Here is a 17,563-nt window from a genome sequence, read left to right as displayed (position 1 = left end):
AAATTTCCCCCTCTCCATTGCTGTTACAATGAAAATGTATGTGCAGTCTAGACAAAAATACAGTGCTCCTGTGATTCAACAGATAATGATGATGATAATGATGATAATAATGATGATACAGGAAGTGCTCTTCTCTCACAGCTCAGGGTAATGTAAGAGATCAACACCTGGTATCTAAGGACAAACTGAGCTACAAATCCTACCCTTCCTCACCGCAACCAGAACAGCCATTATGAATTCTGTGCTTTCCAAAGAGCCTAGGCACAGTTTAGGGGACACAGGACAGAGTCAAAGAAATGCACCTTGAGTCTGGTATTTCATCAGCTTAACCTTATCTGAAAGGTCTGAGTACTGCTCCTTTCTCTGTAGTTTGGAGGTTAAGAACACAATTACAAATAATTCATCAGCATTTGTCTTCAGGCAGCAGGTCAAAGAGGTCTTAAAGACTCAGGATTAAATCAAAGAGCTTACCTAGGTGTGCTATCTGCAATCTTTGATGCAGACTGGCACGCAAAGGCTATTCCAGAGCTCAGCTTGAAGTTATTACTTTGTTGCAGAAATTACTGAGTGAAGGTCCTATAGAAAGCTCAAGTAGTAGATCCATTAGCCTGTCCATGTACTGAGGCCAGAGTGATGGGTATTTAGATATTTATTTTTGAAAATGCTGGTTGAATTTTTTCAGTTGGAGAATGATTCTTTATTCTTATGTTTTTAAGGTAAAGACTGAATGAGAAAAGGAGCTTTTAAAAAGCAATTCAAATTTCTTAAGAAGAAGCCAGCATAGATAATGATTTTAGTTTACCTAGAATATTTTACACTATATTTAGAAGTAATATTTCAGACTCTGTCTCACAAAGTTAACTCCATTCTGAGTTTAAGAAAAAACATCCTGCTTGAATTCACTGAAGTTCATGCCAGGTAAAACTAAGCACATAATTCTTGATCAGCTTCAGTTCTGAACTTCTAGAAAGTTCTTTTGGATATATCTATTTTTCTAAAGAACTGAAGCCTTCAACTTGAGGAAAAAAGCAGCCCATAACCATCCAGGTGACATATCAGCTGGCATGAAAGCTACCCTGACATTCACTGGAAGTATGTGTATAAAAGCAGATACTGAGGTGCTAGTTTCAGATTGAATTGTGTACAGATCAGGCAAACATCACTACACTTTGCACCTTGCTTATACAGGCATATTTTGAGAGCACCTGCAGAGAGCCAGAGTTCTCTGAAAAACATGGTTCAGGTTCAGACTGCAGCAGGGATATTAGTGAGACGTTAGCTCAGAAAGAAAAAGATGACAATTTAAACGTTAATATAGTTTATGCAGGTGGGAATGGGGAGAGAAAAGCACAAGAGTGCACACATTACTTTGAGAGATGCTCCTTCCTTGATTTTACATGGAAGTTATTCTTTAGAAGTATTGCTTCGGTCACAAAAGGTGTCAGACATTTTCCCATAAGTTGAAAGGCAGCCAGACTCAAAGCCCAGTGCACCTCAGAGGCACAAGCCACAGCAGGTTAATCACACTCTGACAATCTGTATGAGCAAAGCTCACTCTGCAGTGGGCATTCAGAAGAGCGCCTGAGATTACTTCTCCTGATTCATCTGCACCCCATAAAACTTGGTATAATTTAATGTTTTCCATCCTCCTTTTCTGGTGTGCAGCATCATCAAGCTCTATGAGATAACATTTAATTTTACATTACGTGTTGAGCAGCTCCTAATGCAATTAGTATCAATGTAATGGCGTAATTTGGTTTTGGATGGGAAGATTTACAAAGAGAATTAGAATAAATGAATGCACAAAGCACCAGCTGGTGCTTATACCTACTCCCACATAAGAAGAATATTGCTATTTGCAATCCTATGAAAGATGAGATAATTTGGATAACAAGGATCAACAAAGGGTGATGCAGCAGTTGGTCTAAACAGAAAGAAATCCACAGACAAATCCTGAACCATGTGGGATATAAAGCCTGCCAAAGCTGGCAGTGATCCAAAAGCATATTTTAAGGGAAATAAACATTGCAGTGCATAAATGTACCACATGGTGCATGACAGCAAGTGGCAACAGCAACAAGAACAGTAATAACTGACCAGCTAACTTGAGGGCTTCAGCTGAAGAGGGCTCCTGACTGACAACTGAACTTATGTTTACAGTTTTGATCACTATTTTGAGTAAGAGGCTGTCTAATCTCCATCCTGTATTTGGAGGTTTTCAAAATTCAGATAGACAAAGCCATGGCTGACTTGATTTCGTGTTGGTGACAGTCCTGCCTTGAGCCCTCATAAAATGAAGACTAACATGTAGCAGATGAAGAAGGTATTAGTGTTTACATGTACCAAACATACCATATCTAAGTTTTCCTGAGCAGCACAAGAACATGAAGAAAAGTGTATATTATCAGCAAATCCTGTTGCTAGGTAATTCCTGTCCTACAAATTTTAGTTCAGTTCCTTACCCAACTTGTTTAACTTGGGGCATTTTTACCAACATTTCTACTGTTGGGCTTATCCCAAGATTGAAATTTAGTTGGCAAACAGGCTATGCCCAAAGATAGCCAGTATTTTGCTTTGTCCTAAGTAATAGCAATTCCTAACATCTGGACCATTTTGGTGTAATTCTTAAATCTGGAATTCCTTAAGCCAGTACAGCAGAATCATACTTGGGCTTGCCTTCAGATATGTTTGAAGAAGCAAACAAAATTTTAAAAAGTGCAGGTGTTTATCTTAAATACAGTTCAAATCTGTATGTGTGAATCTGCACGCACATGCACACAGGTATCCATGCTATAGGCTTATGCAGGTGGTCATAGCCAGAAAAAATAACATACTTCAAAGAATTTTCAGGACAACTTCATGTATAGGCTCTGGGAAGACTGTACAGATGGTGCTTCTGTCTGGCAAAGCTTTGAATAAGAAAATAAATTTTCTTGATGGGGTTCTGTGGTTAGCCATATATTCCTTATATTTAATCAATTAAGCAGGCTGGCAATTAGGCAATAAATTTCTGCAAAGAAAGTTCACAAGTTTATCTTTCTAGCATCCATCCCTTTACTGAGAAATGAGTGAGGTTTATAAAAAGGTGAAAAGGTGACTCTGTGATTCACATTCCCTTGATAAGCTGTAGGAAAGAAACCTCCACATCCCAAATCAGAAGGTGGGACACACCCCTGATCAAGAGGAAAGTGTGACCAGAGCTGATAGGAAAGCTACTGACTACATTTTTAATTTTTTTCTATTTTGCACAACACTTTGCTTCCTTTGTTATATTCCCTTCATTGTTTCTGGCAGACAGCTAGAACCCTGATCTCTCAAGGCTAAAGGAATCAAATACAAAAAATCTAGTTGGTGGAGGCAGGGGATGAGAGCCTTATGAAAACTATATTGAAGAACATTCAGTAATCTCAAACTTGGATGAATTTAAATATCTAATCAGCAAATTCTCCCACAACACTTCTTCCTCAACACTTCCATCTGGACACAGACAGATACCTGAGTGTAAGGAATTCTATAACAGATGGGAAAATACCTCTGCTGCTTCCTCATAATCCCTTCTGGATCATTTGCCATCGTGACAGATTCTTTTACAATACTAAAGAAGAAACTGATCTGTTAGAAAGGCTTTTCTATCTCTACTGTAAGATGAATTCCTCTTGTTGGTCTTTAAAAGGACCAACAGGATCACTTCTTCCCTTGTACACTTTGGGTCTACGTCCCAAAAGAAGTACCATTAAAAATCCTTGCAAAATGACTGCCATTACAAATTCCAAACTAACCCAGTGTTGACACATTTTTACTACATGCCTTAACAAAGCATGTCTCACCATGTGAACTGCAAACTAACTGTATCTCTTCTTGATTCAACACAGACAGTGTAACAAGCAAGCAAGCAAGCAAGCAAGCAAAAAAAAAAAAAAAAAAAAAAAAAAGAGTGAGAAAGCAAAAAAAGAAAAAACAATAGAGCAAATACATAAATAACATTTTTCCCCAGGTATTTCTTCTTCCAAAAACCAATGAACCAATGTTCTCTTCTGCCTTGTCCAAAATGCATACAGCCCAGCTATATAGATACTAGTGTATAGTTATGGAGTACATATTACTTTGGTATTGAAGAAAATGTGTATGCTTTCAGATCTGCTAAAACAGAGTAATAAAAAAAAGGTCTGTCTCTTCTTCAGAGGATTCCTGTGTTTTATCAAGGTAACTCATGGCTCTCCCATTTCACCTGCTAGAGAAATTCCCTTCCTGTTCGTTGCTCTCATTTGACTTTGTTCAGCTGAGAGCTCTGTCACATGCAGCCTGGATGGATCCAGCTGAGGCAACAATCCAACTTCCCTGTAGCCACTGTCCAGATCTGCAGCTCTGTTACAGGTTATCAGCAAAGCAGCAAGGTAAAACTATGTCCCAATTCATAGTGCACTCTATCAGCCTTAATTGAGGTTTAACGAGGATGTAAGCTAGAACACTCCAGCACATCTTGGGTTACTGAGTCACCAGCTTTTTCCTCATTTAATGTTGGGACCAGCACTTGAAACAGTCTGGGAGGAAAAAAAGAAATCCTATCCAGAGGAGGAAAACCTATAGAAACATGCAGGACTGCTCTCCAAAAGCAGGGAGTGAGAGAGGACTGTAGTCTCCTGTGATCTCACATCCTCCAGCAGCTTAATCTGGTGTGTACAGGTTACCCATTAGCAGCAAGATCAGGAGACAACCTTTCACTTCCAGCCTTTGTATGACAAATGAGAGAGCAAATTTAACAAGGTTTCCCCTCCTGAAAGCTGACAAATTAGTGCTATTTAAGCTTCAGCTCTGATTCCCCCTTCTTCATATTTAAAATTACTTACATAAAGAAGTGTTTGGAGTTTGCCAGAAGCCACAGAAAACAGGTGGATAAACTGCCTGATACATGACAGCTTTGCATAAGTACAACAGTATCCTGAGGCCATGCCCAAGAAAATGACTGGAGATCTACTTGTAGGAAAAGTGGCCATACCACACATACATATGAGTAATTACCAGTTGAACCAGAACTAATTCTACAAAGAGCTATAGCAATTGTTAGCCAAATTGAGTCTGTCGTGGCAGATGCTAAAATAATTGCTCAGGGAGATTACAGGCCATATCCAAGCAGTTAATTCATTAGAAGTGTAATATTCAGGATGGCAATGGAAGAGCAGACAAAATGGTAGCAAAGAGAGCACAGTTTTTTAATCAAACAACTCTGTCATCCTCTAGTTCCCTATTTATATGAACAATTCATGCTTCAGTTACTGTTCAAAACTGCATATGTTTGCTTACTAGCTGGCCTGAATGAATTTCCCTATATCTTGGGTTTAGAAAAAACAAAGCATTTTGTAGTGTTTTGTACAATCATCAGTGCAAAAAATACACAGAGTCATTTTCCCTGCTATAAATCCCTCGCATGAAAAGAGTGGAGTATTGTTAAAAAGCTGTGACAGCTACTGGTTTCAACCGGCAAGATATTTCAGCAAACAAAGAGTCCTCAAAGATTCACAGAGGTGTTGTTTACAGAAATGTCTGCATGGGCACTTGCAGGGAAAAAATATATATTCCATGTGGAAGGATTTTTTACCAAGGGTTCTTTTGCTTGTCTCCGCTAAAGAGAAGAACAAAGCTCCCGGACAATTTGTCTCCCAGTATGAACAAACTCTACTCAGATGCAATTCCTAGGAGAGCAAAGGCTCATTTATGTCCATCAAATTCCACAGGACAGAGGTTACAGAGGATGTTATTGGCAAATAGGTCACATGCTGGCTTGCTGCAAAAGTGCATATATCCCTGCAGAAAGGGTAGATGCTTGAAGGAGAAAGAGAATGGTTAGACTCTAGATTTATTTTGCATTTTTCTCTGAATTTTGAATGCAAGCTGTTAAAATTGGTCTATCCCTTAAAACTGGTCTATTCCTGAGCGTTGATTACTTGTATATGTGCACCTTCAGGACACGGCAATAAAACAATACCATTTCATTTGGCACAACTCACTGTAGAGGAAATGCTGCTTGACATAGCACACATAAAAATAAATATCAGACAAATATACGCCAGAACACTGCATACCAAGAACTCCAAAGTGACTTTTACAATTTTATAAGCTTGGATGTGTGCAAAAGAAAACAGTGAAATTTGCTTTGCACCCAGGTCACCAACCTTACCTCATGCTGAACAGTACTTTACATCACAAAGCACACTACTCATTGACAGTTCAACATGATGCAGCAGCAGAGAACCTATTCCAAAATGTGGAGTAAAAAGGCTTTTCTACAGATGTTATGCAGAAGTTCAGCAGAAGTGATTAAGGAAAGCATGTCTGTAGCCACATTCTTAGTCACACAGGGATATACAAATTGGGTCTTCCTGAACTGCTTCTGGAAGTGACAGCAAACCAACAAAGGGTGTGGTGGCAGAGACAACATATGAAACCCATTCCAGTTAAACAAAGAAATAGGTCACTGTCCAATGTATGCAATGAATTTTCTTAAGAAAAGAATTTTCTTAAAGTTTTGTGGAGCTCTAAGAAGAGCAATGGTATGGAAGAAAAATGGGTGATTCTATATCAAACAGACTTTACAGCTTCTTGGATAAACAAATGAGGAAATCATGGCCTATCAGGTGAGACATTTCAGCTCCACAGGGTATCCTGAGATAAGACACTGGGAAACTGGGAATCACAACTGCACTGCAAGCAAGGCAGGCCCTGCCATGGGAGGCAATAGCATTGCCTCTCGTGTCTCCTCCTGCCTCAGCACCACCAACCATCCCCACCATCCTTCTCTAGGTAGCTGCTTTCATTCAGCAAACACAGCAACACTGCTAACCCAATCTGGTCAGAAATTAATTTCTCAATGAAGTGGCTTTTGAAGGCTAGTGCAGATTTATCATATTGAAGAAAGATACACATTTGAAATAGAGGTTGACAAATTTTCCCAACTATAAGTGGTTTTCTTGAGTTCAGAATTACTTAATTTTTCTAATATAATTCATTACCCCCCTCAGCTAGACTTTTCTATAAGGTGATTAAATGTCTGCTTTCTGTTGCAAGAATCACCACCCAAAAGTTATAAAATAAAATCACGAGATGACTAGTGCTCCACTACATATGTATATTACATACACATGAACATATATAAAAAGCAGATACACTGGTGTAATTAGCTGATTAACAGCCATGCTGTAAATCTGTAATATTTTTCCCTCAAACTCTCCCCTCAGATTTTAACACTGATGTCCAAAGTGATGGCATTACCACACACATGGAGGCAGGAGATTTCCAAATGCTCCTGCTGTAACCTCCACTCTAATCCCCTGCTGGAAGACAGCATACTGTGCCACTCAAATAATGGTTACAATTAATATGCCTCTTCAAAATGCCACTCCAATAAAGAAAATCTATTATCCTCTATCAACAGAAGAAAAGTACAATCAAAAGTAGTCACTACTGTCTGCAAATGAGCCATTTTTCTGAAGGTTGTATACCAAATGCCTCTTCTTGCAAAGAAAAGACCTTGCACAAATCAGGAAAATGCAGACACAGAGATATTCCAGTTTGGACATCTAGCATGTTTCTGATAGAAAACTTATGAAAACTGACTTATTTTAAAAAAGCTTTTCTAAGATTGTAACTAGATTGTGACCTTATTTCTTACCCAGAACTTTTGTCATTTATTCAAGTAGATACACTCAGTCTGATCTCTAAAAAGGAGCTTTTATCAATTCTTAAACAGTATCTGATATATATGTGTAAAACAAGTACTGTTCTGACAACCACCTTCTCCTCAGGTCATTGCATGGTGAACTTTATACAGCAACCTGGAAATGAGCTAACTGAACTGCAACAACAGGTTAATATAATGTTTGGGAAATGCCTCATTGAATCATACATTAATTTTATGCTTCCCCTACAGACAAGAAGCAACAGACCTTACATTAGGGTCCTGCAGACTGGACGTCTTACTGGGATTTACAAAAGAGGTCTCTTCTTTCACAGCCTGTTAAAAGAAGGAGCCAAAGTTTAGTACAGTGTCCATGCATTTGGGATAATACAACTGTTTACTAAAAAAATATTTTTGTAAGCATCTCAGAAAACTGCAGTACCCAAAATGCATACTCTGTCCAGATTTAAAAGACATAATCTTTCTGGGTTTTTAACTCCTACAGCTGAGATTCACTGTGATGAGCAACAATGTACAATGTGCAGGGCAGTAGCGTAAGGAAGTGAGGATAAAGAAAGGAACACTGGCATTTATGTTTCCTCCAGAAAGCACTTGAGCAGAAATCATACAAAACCTACACAGACAAACATACTGTAGTTGAGCTGTCTTTTCAATTGGAGTAGAATAAATATTTATGTAGCCCAAATGAAATAATGATGCCAACTTTTCATTCAGTCTTTGAAAATCTAACTGAAAAATGTGATCCCCTACATATATTCACACTGTATGCACAATTCACAGAAAATCTCACCCACTACTGCTCTCTGCTAAATTACAGACTCCTGTCTCTCATATGCCATTTGTCTGTCGAGTTGAAAATACCAGTATTGCAAAATAACTTACATGGGAATTGCTTTATTGCCTAGGAAATGCCCAATCCGAGCAGGTGTTGATATACTTTTCATCTGAGATGCAAGTATTCCACAATCCACGTGTAAATGCCAGTGTGAGGACAACACTGCCCCCCGCTACAGAAAATACTGACTACAGAGACATGAGTATCTCCAAATTAGTCAGGGACTTCTCTGACTGTGACATTTGCACCCTACTACATGAACAGAAGGGGACTGAAATAGTCCCACAACAGAGTGATTTTTCAGTGCTCAGTATCTGAACCACAGTAATTTGAGGCTGTAGGTCCAGATCAAATTAAATTAAATGTGTCAGTCTAATCCTCTTAAAAAGGATGAAACAGATTTCTTCAAATCCATCAAATCCAAATCAAAGGATTTTACAGACATGTAAAAATATTGTAATGTTACGTAAGACCTTCCATTCAGTAAAAATTGATACATTCCATTTGAGGGTACTCATAAGAAAAGGAAACAAAATCGAAGCTGAGTTTCTTCTATACCTTAGCGATGAACTAAAATAAAAATATCAGTAGGGATATACCATGCTTGGGGAAATTGCCCAAGCTGTGATAGTTTGGGGTTTGTTTTCCTCTTGTGGTAGAGAAAACAGAACCTTTATTGCCACTTCCCAGATCGTTATTTATCAGATTATCAGCCATGGTGGGGAGGGACTGTTCCAGCTTGTACACACAATTAATTTTATGGGCAATTAAGCTAGAGCCACTGGGAGCCTGACAGAAACTGAACTTTGTTCTGGGTCTTCTCCAGCCCAGGCAAGTCCCTGAGGTGATGGGTTAGAGGGCATTTTGAGTCAAGTCCTTTAGCAGGAAGTTCATCCCTTCCTATTAGTACCGTTGAACCTTGTATATTGATACCAAACCCACCATCTCAGAGAGGGGACCCTCTGACCCTCATGAGCACATTTATCCCTCTCCTAGGGGGCTAGTTTACACAGTGGAAGCTGGTTTACAGCTAGGTTACATGAAGAACAGGATCAGCAGTAGCTACTAAAGAAGCTCCACTCCAATGTAGTGCTCTTACATATTTGGGTTTAATCTCCCTCAGGGAGAGGTTTCCTCAGGCAGAGATTTCCTCAGTCCTGCACAAACACTCCAGCAATTAAGGAACCAGATAAATATGGGACATAATCACACCACCACCATCATTGTAAGTCAGCTACCAAATGTTTTGCTGCTCAGGTTTTCAGTGAATTAGTGTCACATCATAAACCATTTGGGGATCAGGAGTGCAATTTTTAAATTTTTAATAAATTTGTAGCTTTAAGAAATTCAGCTCAGCTTTAAAAACCTTTTTTTTTACTGTTCTAGTAGCTCTGTCTAGCATAATGCTTATTCAAAATCTATTGCTTTCTTGAAAGAAAAAAATTTTTTAAGGAGAAAAAGCATTGAAAATCATTCTTTGTTGGCATAGATGAGCAATGGAGGCAATATTTCTTTGTTCTACAGAAATTATAATGCTTTTTAAAAAGCTGTTTGGTTTCTGAAATCTGTAAACATTAATCCAGCTGTCAGAAACTTAATGCAAAGTCTCTTCTTCCACACTGATGTCTTAGCAGCATTTTATTGTTAAGCCTGTCAAGCTAGCTGCTTTTTATGTGTCAAACTGGTTACTTTTTAAAACGATGAATTTTAGTTAATTCCAATTTTCACCAAATAATTTGATCTGCATTTTAAGATGCACTTGAACACAACAATAGAAAAGAGATTACAGAGATCGAGAATGCAGTGCAGCGGTTGTGACCAGTAATGAAATTATTAAAATTCCACCTCCTTCAATGCTATAAGCCATGGATCTCGTTAGCCAGCTGAGAGTTCACTGTGTTAGACCCTTGGTTGCTTCTCAGCTCTGTGACTACATTATTTCTCCCTTTGTCTTCTCTGCATTGGAAGGCTAAGTCTGGATCTCAAGAAGTCATATATTCCTAAGCAGCATGACTAGCAGTCTCCATCAATAAGGAATTTCTCTTGGTACGAATACTTCTCTGTTATTACTCATGTTTTAGAGATCAGAAAAGAATCCTATATCCACAAGGAAGCACTGCAGACCAGTGAGCAAGTAATCCCACTCTAAATTGTAAAGAGAGAGGGAGCATGCAAAGAAATGGAGGAGTTGAACAGCCTCAGATGATAAGGCATGCCCTCAGGGTGCCATGGGATGCGGATTGGCAGGTACATATTAACAAGGATGGGCTCATTCTTCTCACCTGGTGCCTCTCTTCCCTACCTATGGATGAACAGACACGGGAAAATGCTATACTTGCAAACCCTTCTGCAGAGGGCTTCATCCATCACAAAGTGTACAACCCTTGCTTCACTTATTGGCTTATTGGCTTTTGGGTTGTTTGTTTCAGAACGAGGTCAGTAAGTCATCAGCTGTCGTTTTTATTTTTCTTCTTAACACTGCAAATCGCATTCACTAATCACAGAAGGACTTTCTCAGCCTTACTGAAAAGATATGACTGTAGAACAGGTTATGCTTTTATACAACCCTTACAATCTAATTCCCAGATGGTTTGTCTTACTTTGAAAACAAGGGCACCTGCTGGGGCCAGGATTTGGGTTGCCATTGCAGGATGCCTTCCAGCAATGGAGCAAGGGGGCTTAGCCAAGGGTAGCAGGAGGTGCCTGGTAGGGAACGTACACAGAGAGCTGGGCAGTGGCTCTCACCCACTGAAAGCCCAGCAATGAGCTGTGTAAGGATGACAGCGGCGGAAGCAAAGCATGGAACTGCTTAGATCTTAACTAAGGCAGATTCTCCCCTACCACAGAGGTTGCTGCTCTGAGGGAGAGATTTCAGAGCATAGCAGATCTGGAAGCCAAATTTATACAGAAGCATATTCATTTAATAATTACCCAAAGAGAAAAAAGTTGCTCTTCTGGCTACCAGACTGCAAACCAAATTAAAAGTTGATCCATATAATACATCCACACAATGCTATTCTCTTTTTTTATCTGCACCAGACCCAGAGGAAAACAAAAATCATCAATGTTTTGATTTCATATGCCATTAACTTTCTGGATGATGTTAGAAAGAAAGAATTACTTTATCATTTTAAGTATTACTTTATACTACCTAGGGACAAGAAACATGACTGGGCAGTACAAGCTCTCTTCACAGATGATTGCTAAGAAATAGTTTCACCAAAGGATGAGGAGAAAAATATCTAAGTAATATCAAACTTTGCCCACAGGTCTCTAAGCCATCTACCTATGGGCAGCCTGGGAGTTCTCAGACTGCTTTTCAGTCAGCTCCTGAGCACTGCTAATCCCTGGTGCTGTCTCGGCAGCCAGGTCCTTTGGAACCTTAGAGAGGGGGTGGACACTCCAGGGATCCTAGACCAGACTCTGCTGAGCTTTCTAGAAGAGGTGGGAACACTTTCTGGCCCATGACAGCAATCCCATGCATGAATTCATGAGTTATGGTGGCTGGATTTGCCTAGTGAACAGCAGCTCTTTCAATTTTCGTCTGAAGAAATAGTTAGCCCCAGGATAATGGAGGACACAAGTTTAAAATGGGAACTGGTCGCACCAAGCATGTACCAAGAGAAAATACACTAAAGACAGAACTTTGGGTGCAGTCTTGTGTGATTTTGGCCAGTGGGGCACTGTGCAAGGCAGTCTGTGTTCTTCATGTCTCAAGCAAGCACCACGGGGAGCTAGTGCCATCTGTGTCTCTCGTCCATCTTAAGGGGCATTGCTGCGGCTCTCACCTCTACTGATCCAAAATAGGAGTACCTTGGATAAGCAAAAAAACTGCATGAAGGATCAGATCACTGCAGCTGAGGGTGAGAGTCAGGTTCTCATCTGAGAAAGACAAGGGTCTAGAAGGCTCATAGGAAACATATGATGGCTCTTATTTAGCACTTTCACAAAGATGTCAGTTGCAGAAAGGAAGGGAGAGCAACACAGCTTTCACGTGTTTGGAGATCTTCAAAGGTAAGGAAGGAATGACTCTCACTGTAGTGGTCTGGAACTACTTCTCTATCTTGGCTCTTTCTGAATCTGTAATGATGGTAAGGAGGCCTGAATCATATTTGATTTTTCAGCTCTTTATCAACATTTTTATCTTTTGTCAGCCACGCCAAATGTTAGGTGATCTCATTAGATAATACAGGCTAAGGAACATGTCATCAGGAAGAATGTTCTGCCAAGGTAAACTTACCTTGGTGATTTAATATGTCAAATGTAACTTTTCAGGCAGAAAAGCATGATGTTTATGTCTCGTGGGAACAGACTAATCTGGTTTTTTTCCCTCTGAATGAGGCCTGGCACCATGGGCTGTGGTGGGGCTCTTACACATCAAGGCAATTAACAGTACTTGTTTCATCATGTCCTGGCACTTAGAGACACACCAGAGAGGAGACAGGGCTGACATACCCACAGCTCTGGGAGTCTTGTGACACCACTGCCACATTTGCCTCCATTATCCCAGAGAATAAATTGAAGAGCTCATCAGTTCCCACATTCTGTTTATGTAAATCTTCACTCCCCTTCTGTACCTCCAGCAAAGCTGCCACATCATTTCCTCAGTTCCCTCTCTGATTTTAAGTTATCATTGCTGACACACTTCTAATGAGCTGCCATGTACCAAATATTCATCACACACAACCAAAATCTTGTATTTTTATACCTGTGGAACCATTAAATTCCTATAGCCTCACTTTTTAAGTTGAGCAAACCTGTTTCCACATAGCAACTGAACACAGAGAATTTGAAGATGAGCCATTTTTAAATTCCATTGTTATGAACAATTATAACTGATGTGATGTTGCACTTGCTGCTGTTCCAGTTGAGAGTCCCAGTGCAGTTGCTTCTTTTTACCTAGCCTAAAACTTGACAGCGAGGTTATTGCTCATCCAAGTGGGTGACTAACACCAACAGCTTTAGCAAGGAAGGCACAGTGTACATAAGGAGATGTGGAAGCTTCCCCCACAGCCTGAACACCTCAGCTGCGACCTGTTATGCTCACACAATTTCAGTTCTGATCTCTGTGCAAAGACTGTCAAATTGTGCAGTAACTCGGTGCTGTGAATAAGGATGGATGGAGGGAGGGAGGAAATGAGAGAGAGAAGCAAATAGCAACTAAGTCATGATGGAAGGAGCCTGAAATGTTGGAAAAGCTGATCCTTTCAAGGTACCTAAGTCAACATCTAATGAAAGCTGGGAATTCTTTTGGGTATCCAGAAGGATTTAAGTCCTATTATAAAAAAGATTGCACATGATTATAAATCCTCAAGTGTCTTTCCCTCACCTACTCTATTTTCATTCGTGACCTGATTAGGGTTTGAATCCAGATCGCCTTAAGTGAATAAAGCTCCAAAGTCCCAGCTTACATAAAGACAGTGAATATTTTCTAGAAAGACACGGCAAAAGCATCTGGACTTTGAAGATGTCAAGTCCTTACACTTGAATCTTTCCTTAAAGGAGGCAGAACTAAAAGAGACAAAGAATCATCAAAAACGTAGCCATGACAGACTAGTGCTGTGGATCACCTCACTTAGGCACCTTTTCTACCATAAATAATGCATAGATGCCAGTCTCATTTACATTGCAGTCACGGCTTGCATCTAGTTAGAGAGCACAGGATGACACCAGTATCCTGCATGACCTGAGGTATTTTCTGTACCATGGACCAGTCCTTTCCCCAAGACAACTCTAAACAGCACAAGCAACCTGCACTTACTCACATATTTGCAATTCTTAAGACAATGATTTTCGGCCTACACTTGTTTCTAGAAAAGGGAGAAAAAAAGGAGATGGCTATCGACCTGGCCTAAAAATTTACATGTGTATAGGCTTGTCAAGAAAGTTAGTGTGTGAAAGGAGTTAGAGGACTGAACATCCCTTTGTTCAGCCTCAATGTCTCTTTGTTTACTGAGAACCAAGGCAGGGGGATCAATGGCTGGAGAACTCAAACCTGGCTGATTGAAGATACCTCTCCCTGGCCAAGAGTTTCCATTGGGGTTGAAAAGGGAGAAACAAATGGGATTTTGTGTGCTCTTTTGTAAGAACCCTGCAGCTGCAAACTCCAAACCACCTTTTCTCATCACTTTTTTTTTTTTTTTCCTCAGCAAACAACCCATAATGTAGTTCAGTAGTAATGTCACCTCTACCTGTCTTCTAGAAACTGCACTGCAAAAATGTACCTGCAGAATGAGCTTGGCCTTCTCTCTTGTCAGCAGACAAGAGGAAGATGTGAGCGATGCAAAAATCAGCTGCAGTAGAAATCTGTGAAAAATGGGATCCTTCCCTATGCTAACCTGCTAGACACACATCAACCCAAGGATTTCGGAAAGCCTGGGTAACAGGTGCAGAATCCCGACACCACTTGAGGATGACAAACTGCTAGAACACAGCACACGCTGCCTGCCAAAATAAAAAGCCCTGCTGAGATAGCTGTACATTTACTCAGGACCCTGTTCGTAATTTTAAGGATAATTAGGATTTGTCCAAAGCCAAAATGGATATAAATAGCAACTGAAACCTACAAGTATCTTTCTTTCATCACTTGGGCCATGAACTTTTTGGCAAAAGGGACTCTTTGTGATACTAACAAGTCATGTCTGCTCAATCACAGCACATCAGCATTGACTCATGCAAGCTGCAAAGGGGTTTTAAATGCTAGGGAGAGCTGGTCTTTTGTATTCTGATAACTCCTTACTGCTGCTTTATACAAGTACCTCTCAAATGAAGAGCCCGGAATACATGAAAAAAAAAAAAAAAAAGAAAGATATGTCAGTTACTTCACAGTGTTTAGGGCTCTCCTGGAGCTTAATTATGTGGGAACTGTGACATGGAGTCTGTCAGCTAAAAGGTGGCAGATCCCTGTGGCACAGTTTGAGAGGTGTGTTGTGAAACATTACTCATTTGCTCTTGCCCTGCAGGTAACTGTGTGGCATGCCCTGTGCAAACCACATGTTCCCACAGCTGCTTGTGGGTTCCTCACATTTCTCACTTGTTGTGTCCATGGCAGTGAGCTCCTAGATCCAGCATCCAGCACCCCCGTGCACACTGCAGTTTGATTCTACATTTACATAAGTAGCACATAAATATTCCTGTCTCCAACAAATAAAAAAAAGAACCCTCACTCATGTTAGTTTTCTGCTTCTCTATGACTCTAAACCATAAAGCAGGGTTAAGTAATCAGCAGCATAACTTTACAAAGTTTTGGTTTCTAACTCAGGGCTGTAACTGTGGGAGATGTCCCCAAGAAATGTGATAAACCGCTCTTTGACACAGTTCTGAAATGAAGAAGCATTCTGAAATGAAGAATACAGAGATTTTATTCCAGGATATATTTTCAAATGTATAGCTACATTGCCCCTGGTTTCATTTTTTAAATCATAAGCACTGGAATAATTCATTTATAAGGCTCTCTCTTGGTGCCTAGTTGCCATAAGAAAAAAGTAAACTACAAAAAATTTCTGTCCAAGCTTATATTTTCCATTTGCAAACATTTACTCCATACTCTGAATTAACAAGGAACAGCTTCTTCTTCTACTACATGCAGGAGGTGCTTTCATAAACTTGTCACATCCTGATGTTAGTAGCATATGGTATTGAAAATATTCCTACTGCTTGAAGGGAGAGCTGTTACAAATACTTCAAGCAACAGTTTGTTAATTTTGGATGCGATCCTACAGTGCACCAATATTTTTCTCATGCTTTTAAACCTAACCATATAATGAAGATGCCCCATGAATTTTCAAAAAGAATGAGTTAGACCATAGAATTTTTGGGGCCCTTAGAGGAACACTTCCTTTAAAACACAAATGTGCATAACACAGAGTGTTTCTTTCTTCCTCCTTTTGCAAACCAGAAGAGCAAACACTCTTTTTTTCCCTTCTTTTTTTTTTTAAATTTTTTGTGCTATCATAAAATATGGGAATAACTGTGGTCTACATGAGGAAAAGCAAGGCTGCCTTGCTTTATAACTCAAGGAATATGGGCTGTGCCTTACAGACCCTAGATATACCTCTTGCTCTGGCTGCCTAGCAAATTGAAATATGACAGTACAAAAAGATGAGAAATTGGAGTTTACAAGTAAGGCCAGAAGGCAAGACTTCTCAGGGATATAGTACAGAACTGGCATCAAGAGACAGAACTGGGCAGAGGAAAATATAATTAGTCCTCCAGATATAGTGAGCAGCAAGATATGTCAGATGGGGTCAAAGAGGGGCAGGATCACTGCCCTGGAGAATACACGGAGTTAAATAATTGTCTTCTGTGAACAAAATTATTCCTTATCTGCTCCCTCAAAAGGATGCTATGTCTTTCAGCAGCGTAATTCCATCCCTGCTCTCCTTTCCCAGAAGATGACTGAACTGCCACTGGGAAATGGCTTAGCTATTGGTATTCAGCTAGTTGTCTGGGAGGCTGGGGCAGGCAGAGAAGATAACTGGGTCAGTTTATGGTATCTAATACAGTGGTTTATCAGATTTTCCTGTAGCTGCCTTCCCTTCTCCACCTTCTAGATTATAAAAGTTGTGTTTCCACTGATTCTTTCGCCATGACCATTTTTCCTACCCTTTTCAGTGCTTGTGTTGCCACAGCTTCTTACTGTAACAGCTGATCATTGCCTGGTCTCTGCCTGCTTATTTTTGCAATGTATCTGAGAAGGGAGATCTTTCATAATTGACAGGAGGGGAGCTCAAGTGCAGAACTCATCTCTAGTTACACAGGCAATTTTGTGGCTAAGCAGGTAGTTGAATGAGGATTTCCAAGATTAAGATGACTTCCTAATTTACTGGCTATAAATCTTAAGCCATACTTTATTAGCAGCGAAAGTTTCAAGGATTTCAAACTGAATCTCATGCCATTATTGTTCTACAATATATGATATACTGCAACAGCCTTCTTTACCTTTCTTCCCCTGAAATATTAAGATTTCGCTCATTGAGGCCAAGCCCACAGACATCTTCTTCATCCAATTTGACTTTTAAAGTGTTGTGAAAAAC

The 17,563-nt window shown here is 39.9% G+C and overlaps 1 protein-coding gene across 2 annotated transcripts in view; it reads right to left on the bottom strand.

Moving 5' to 3' along the window:
• Positions 1-17,563, bottom strand: part of EPB41L4B (erythrocyte membrane protein band 4.1 like 4B) — a 169,367-nt gene that overhangs the window by 38,836 nt on the left and 112,968 nt on the right. For both annotated transcript variants that reach the window (XM_063398915.1, XM_063398925.1), the window contains exon 19: positions 7,941-8,008. In XM_063398915.1, coding sequence (XP_063254985.1) covers positions 7,941-8,008 — 68 coding nt within the window. The remainder of the gene's footprint in view (positions 1-7,940; positions 8,009-17,563) is intronic.

The sequence above is a fragment of the Prinia subflava genome, chromosome 1, assembly GCF_021018805.1.
Source record: "Prinia subflava isolate CZ2003 ecotype Zambia chromosome 1, Cam_Psub_1.2, whole genome shotgun sequence".
NCBI classification, from domain to species: domain Eukaryota; kingdom Metazoa; phylum Chordata; class Aves; order Passeriformes; family Cisticolidae; genus Prinia; species Prinia subflava.
The sequence above is the reverse complement of the archived record's forward strand: the minus strand, read 5'-3'. Positions and strand labels throughout refer to the sequence as shown.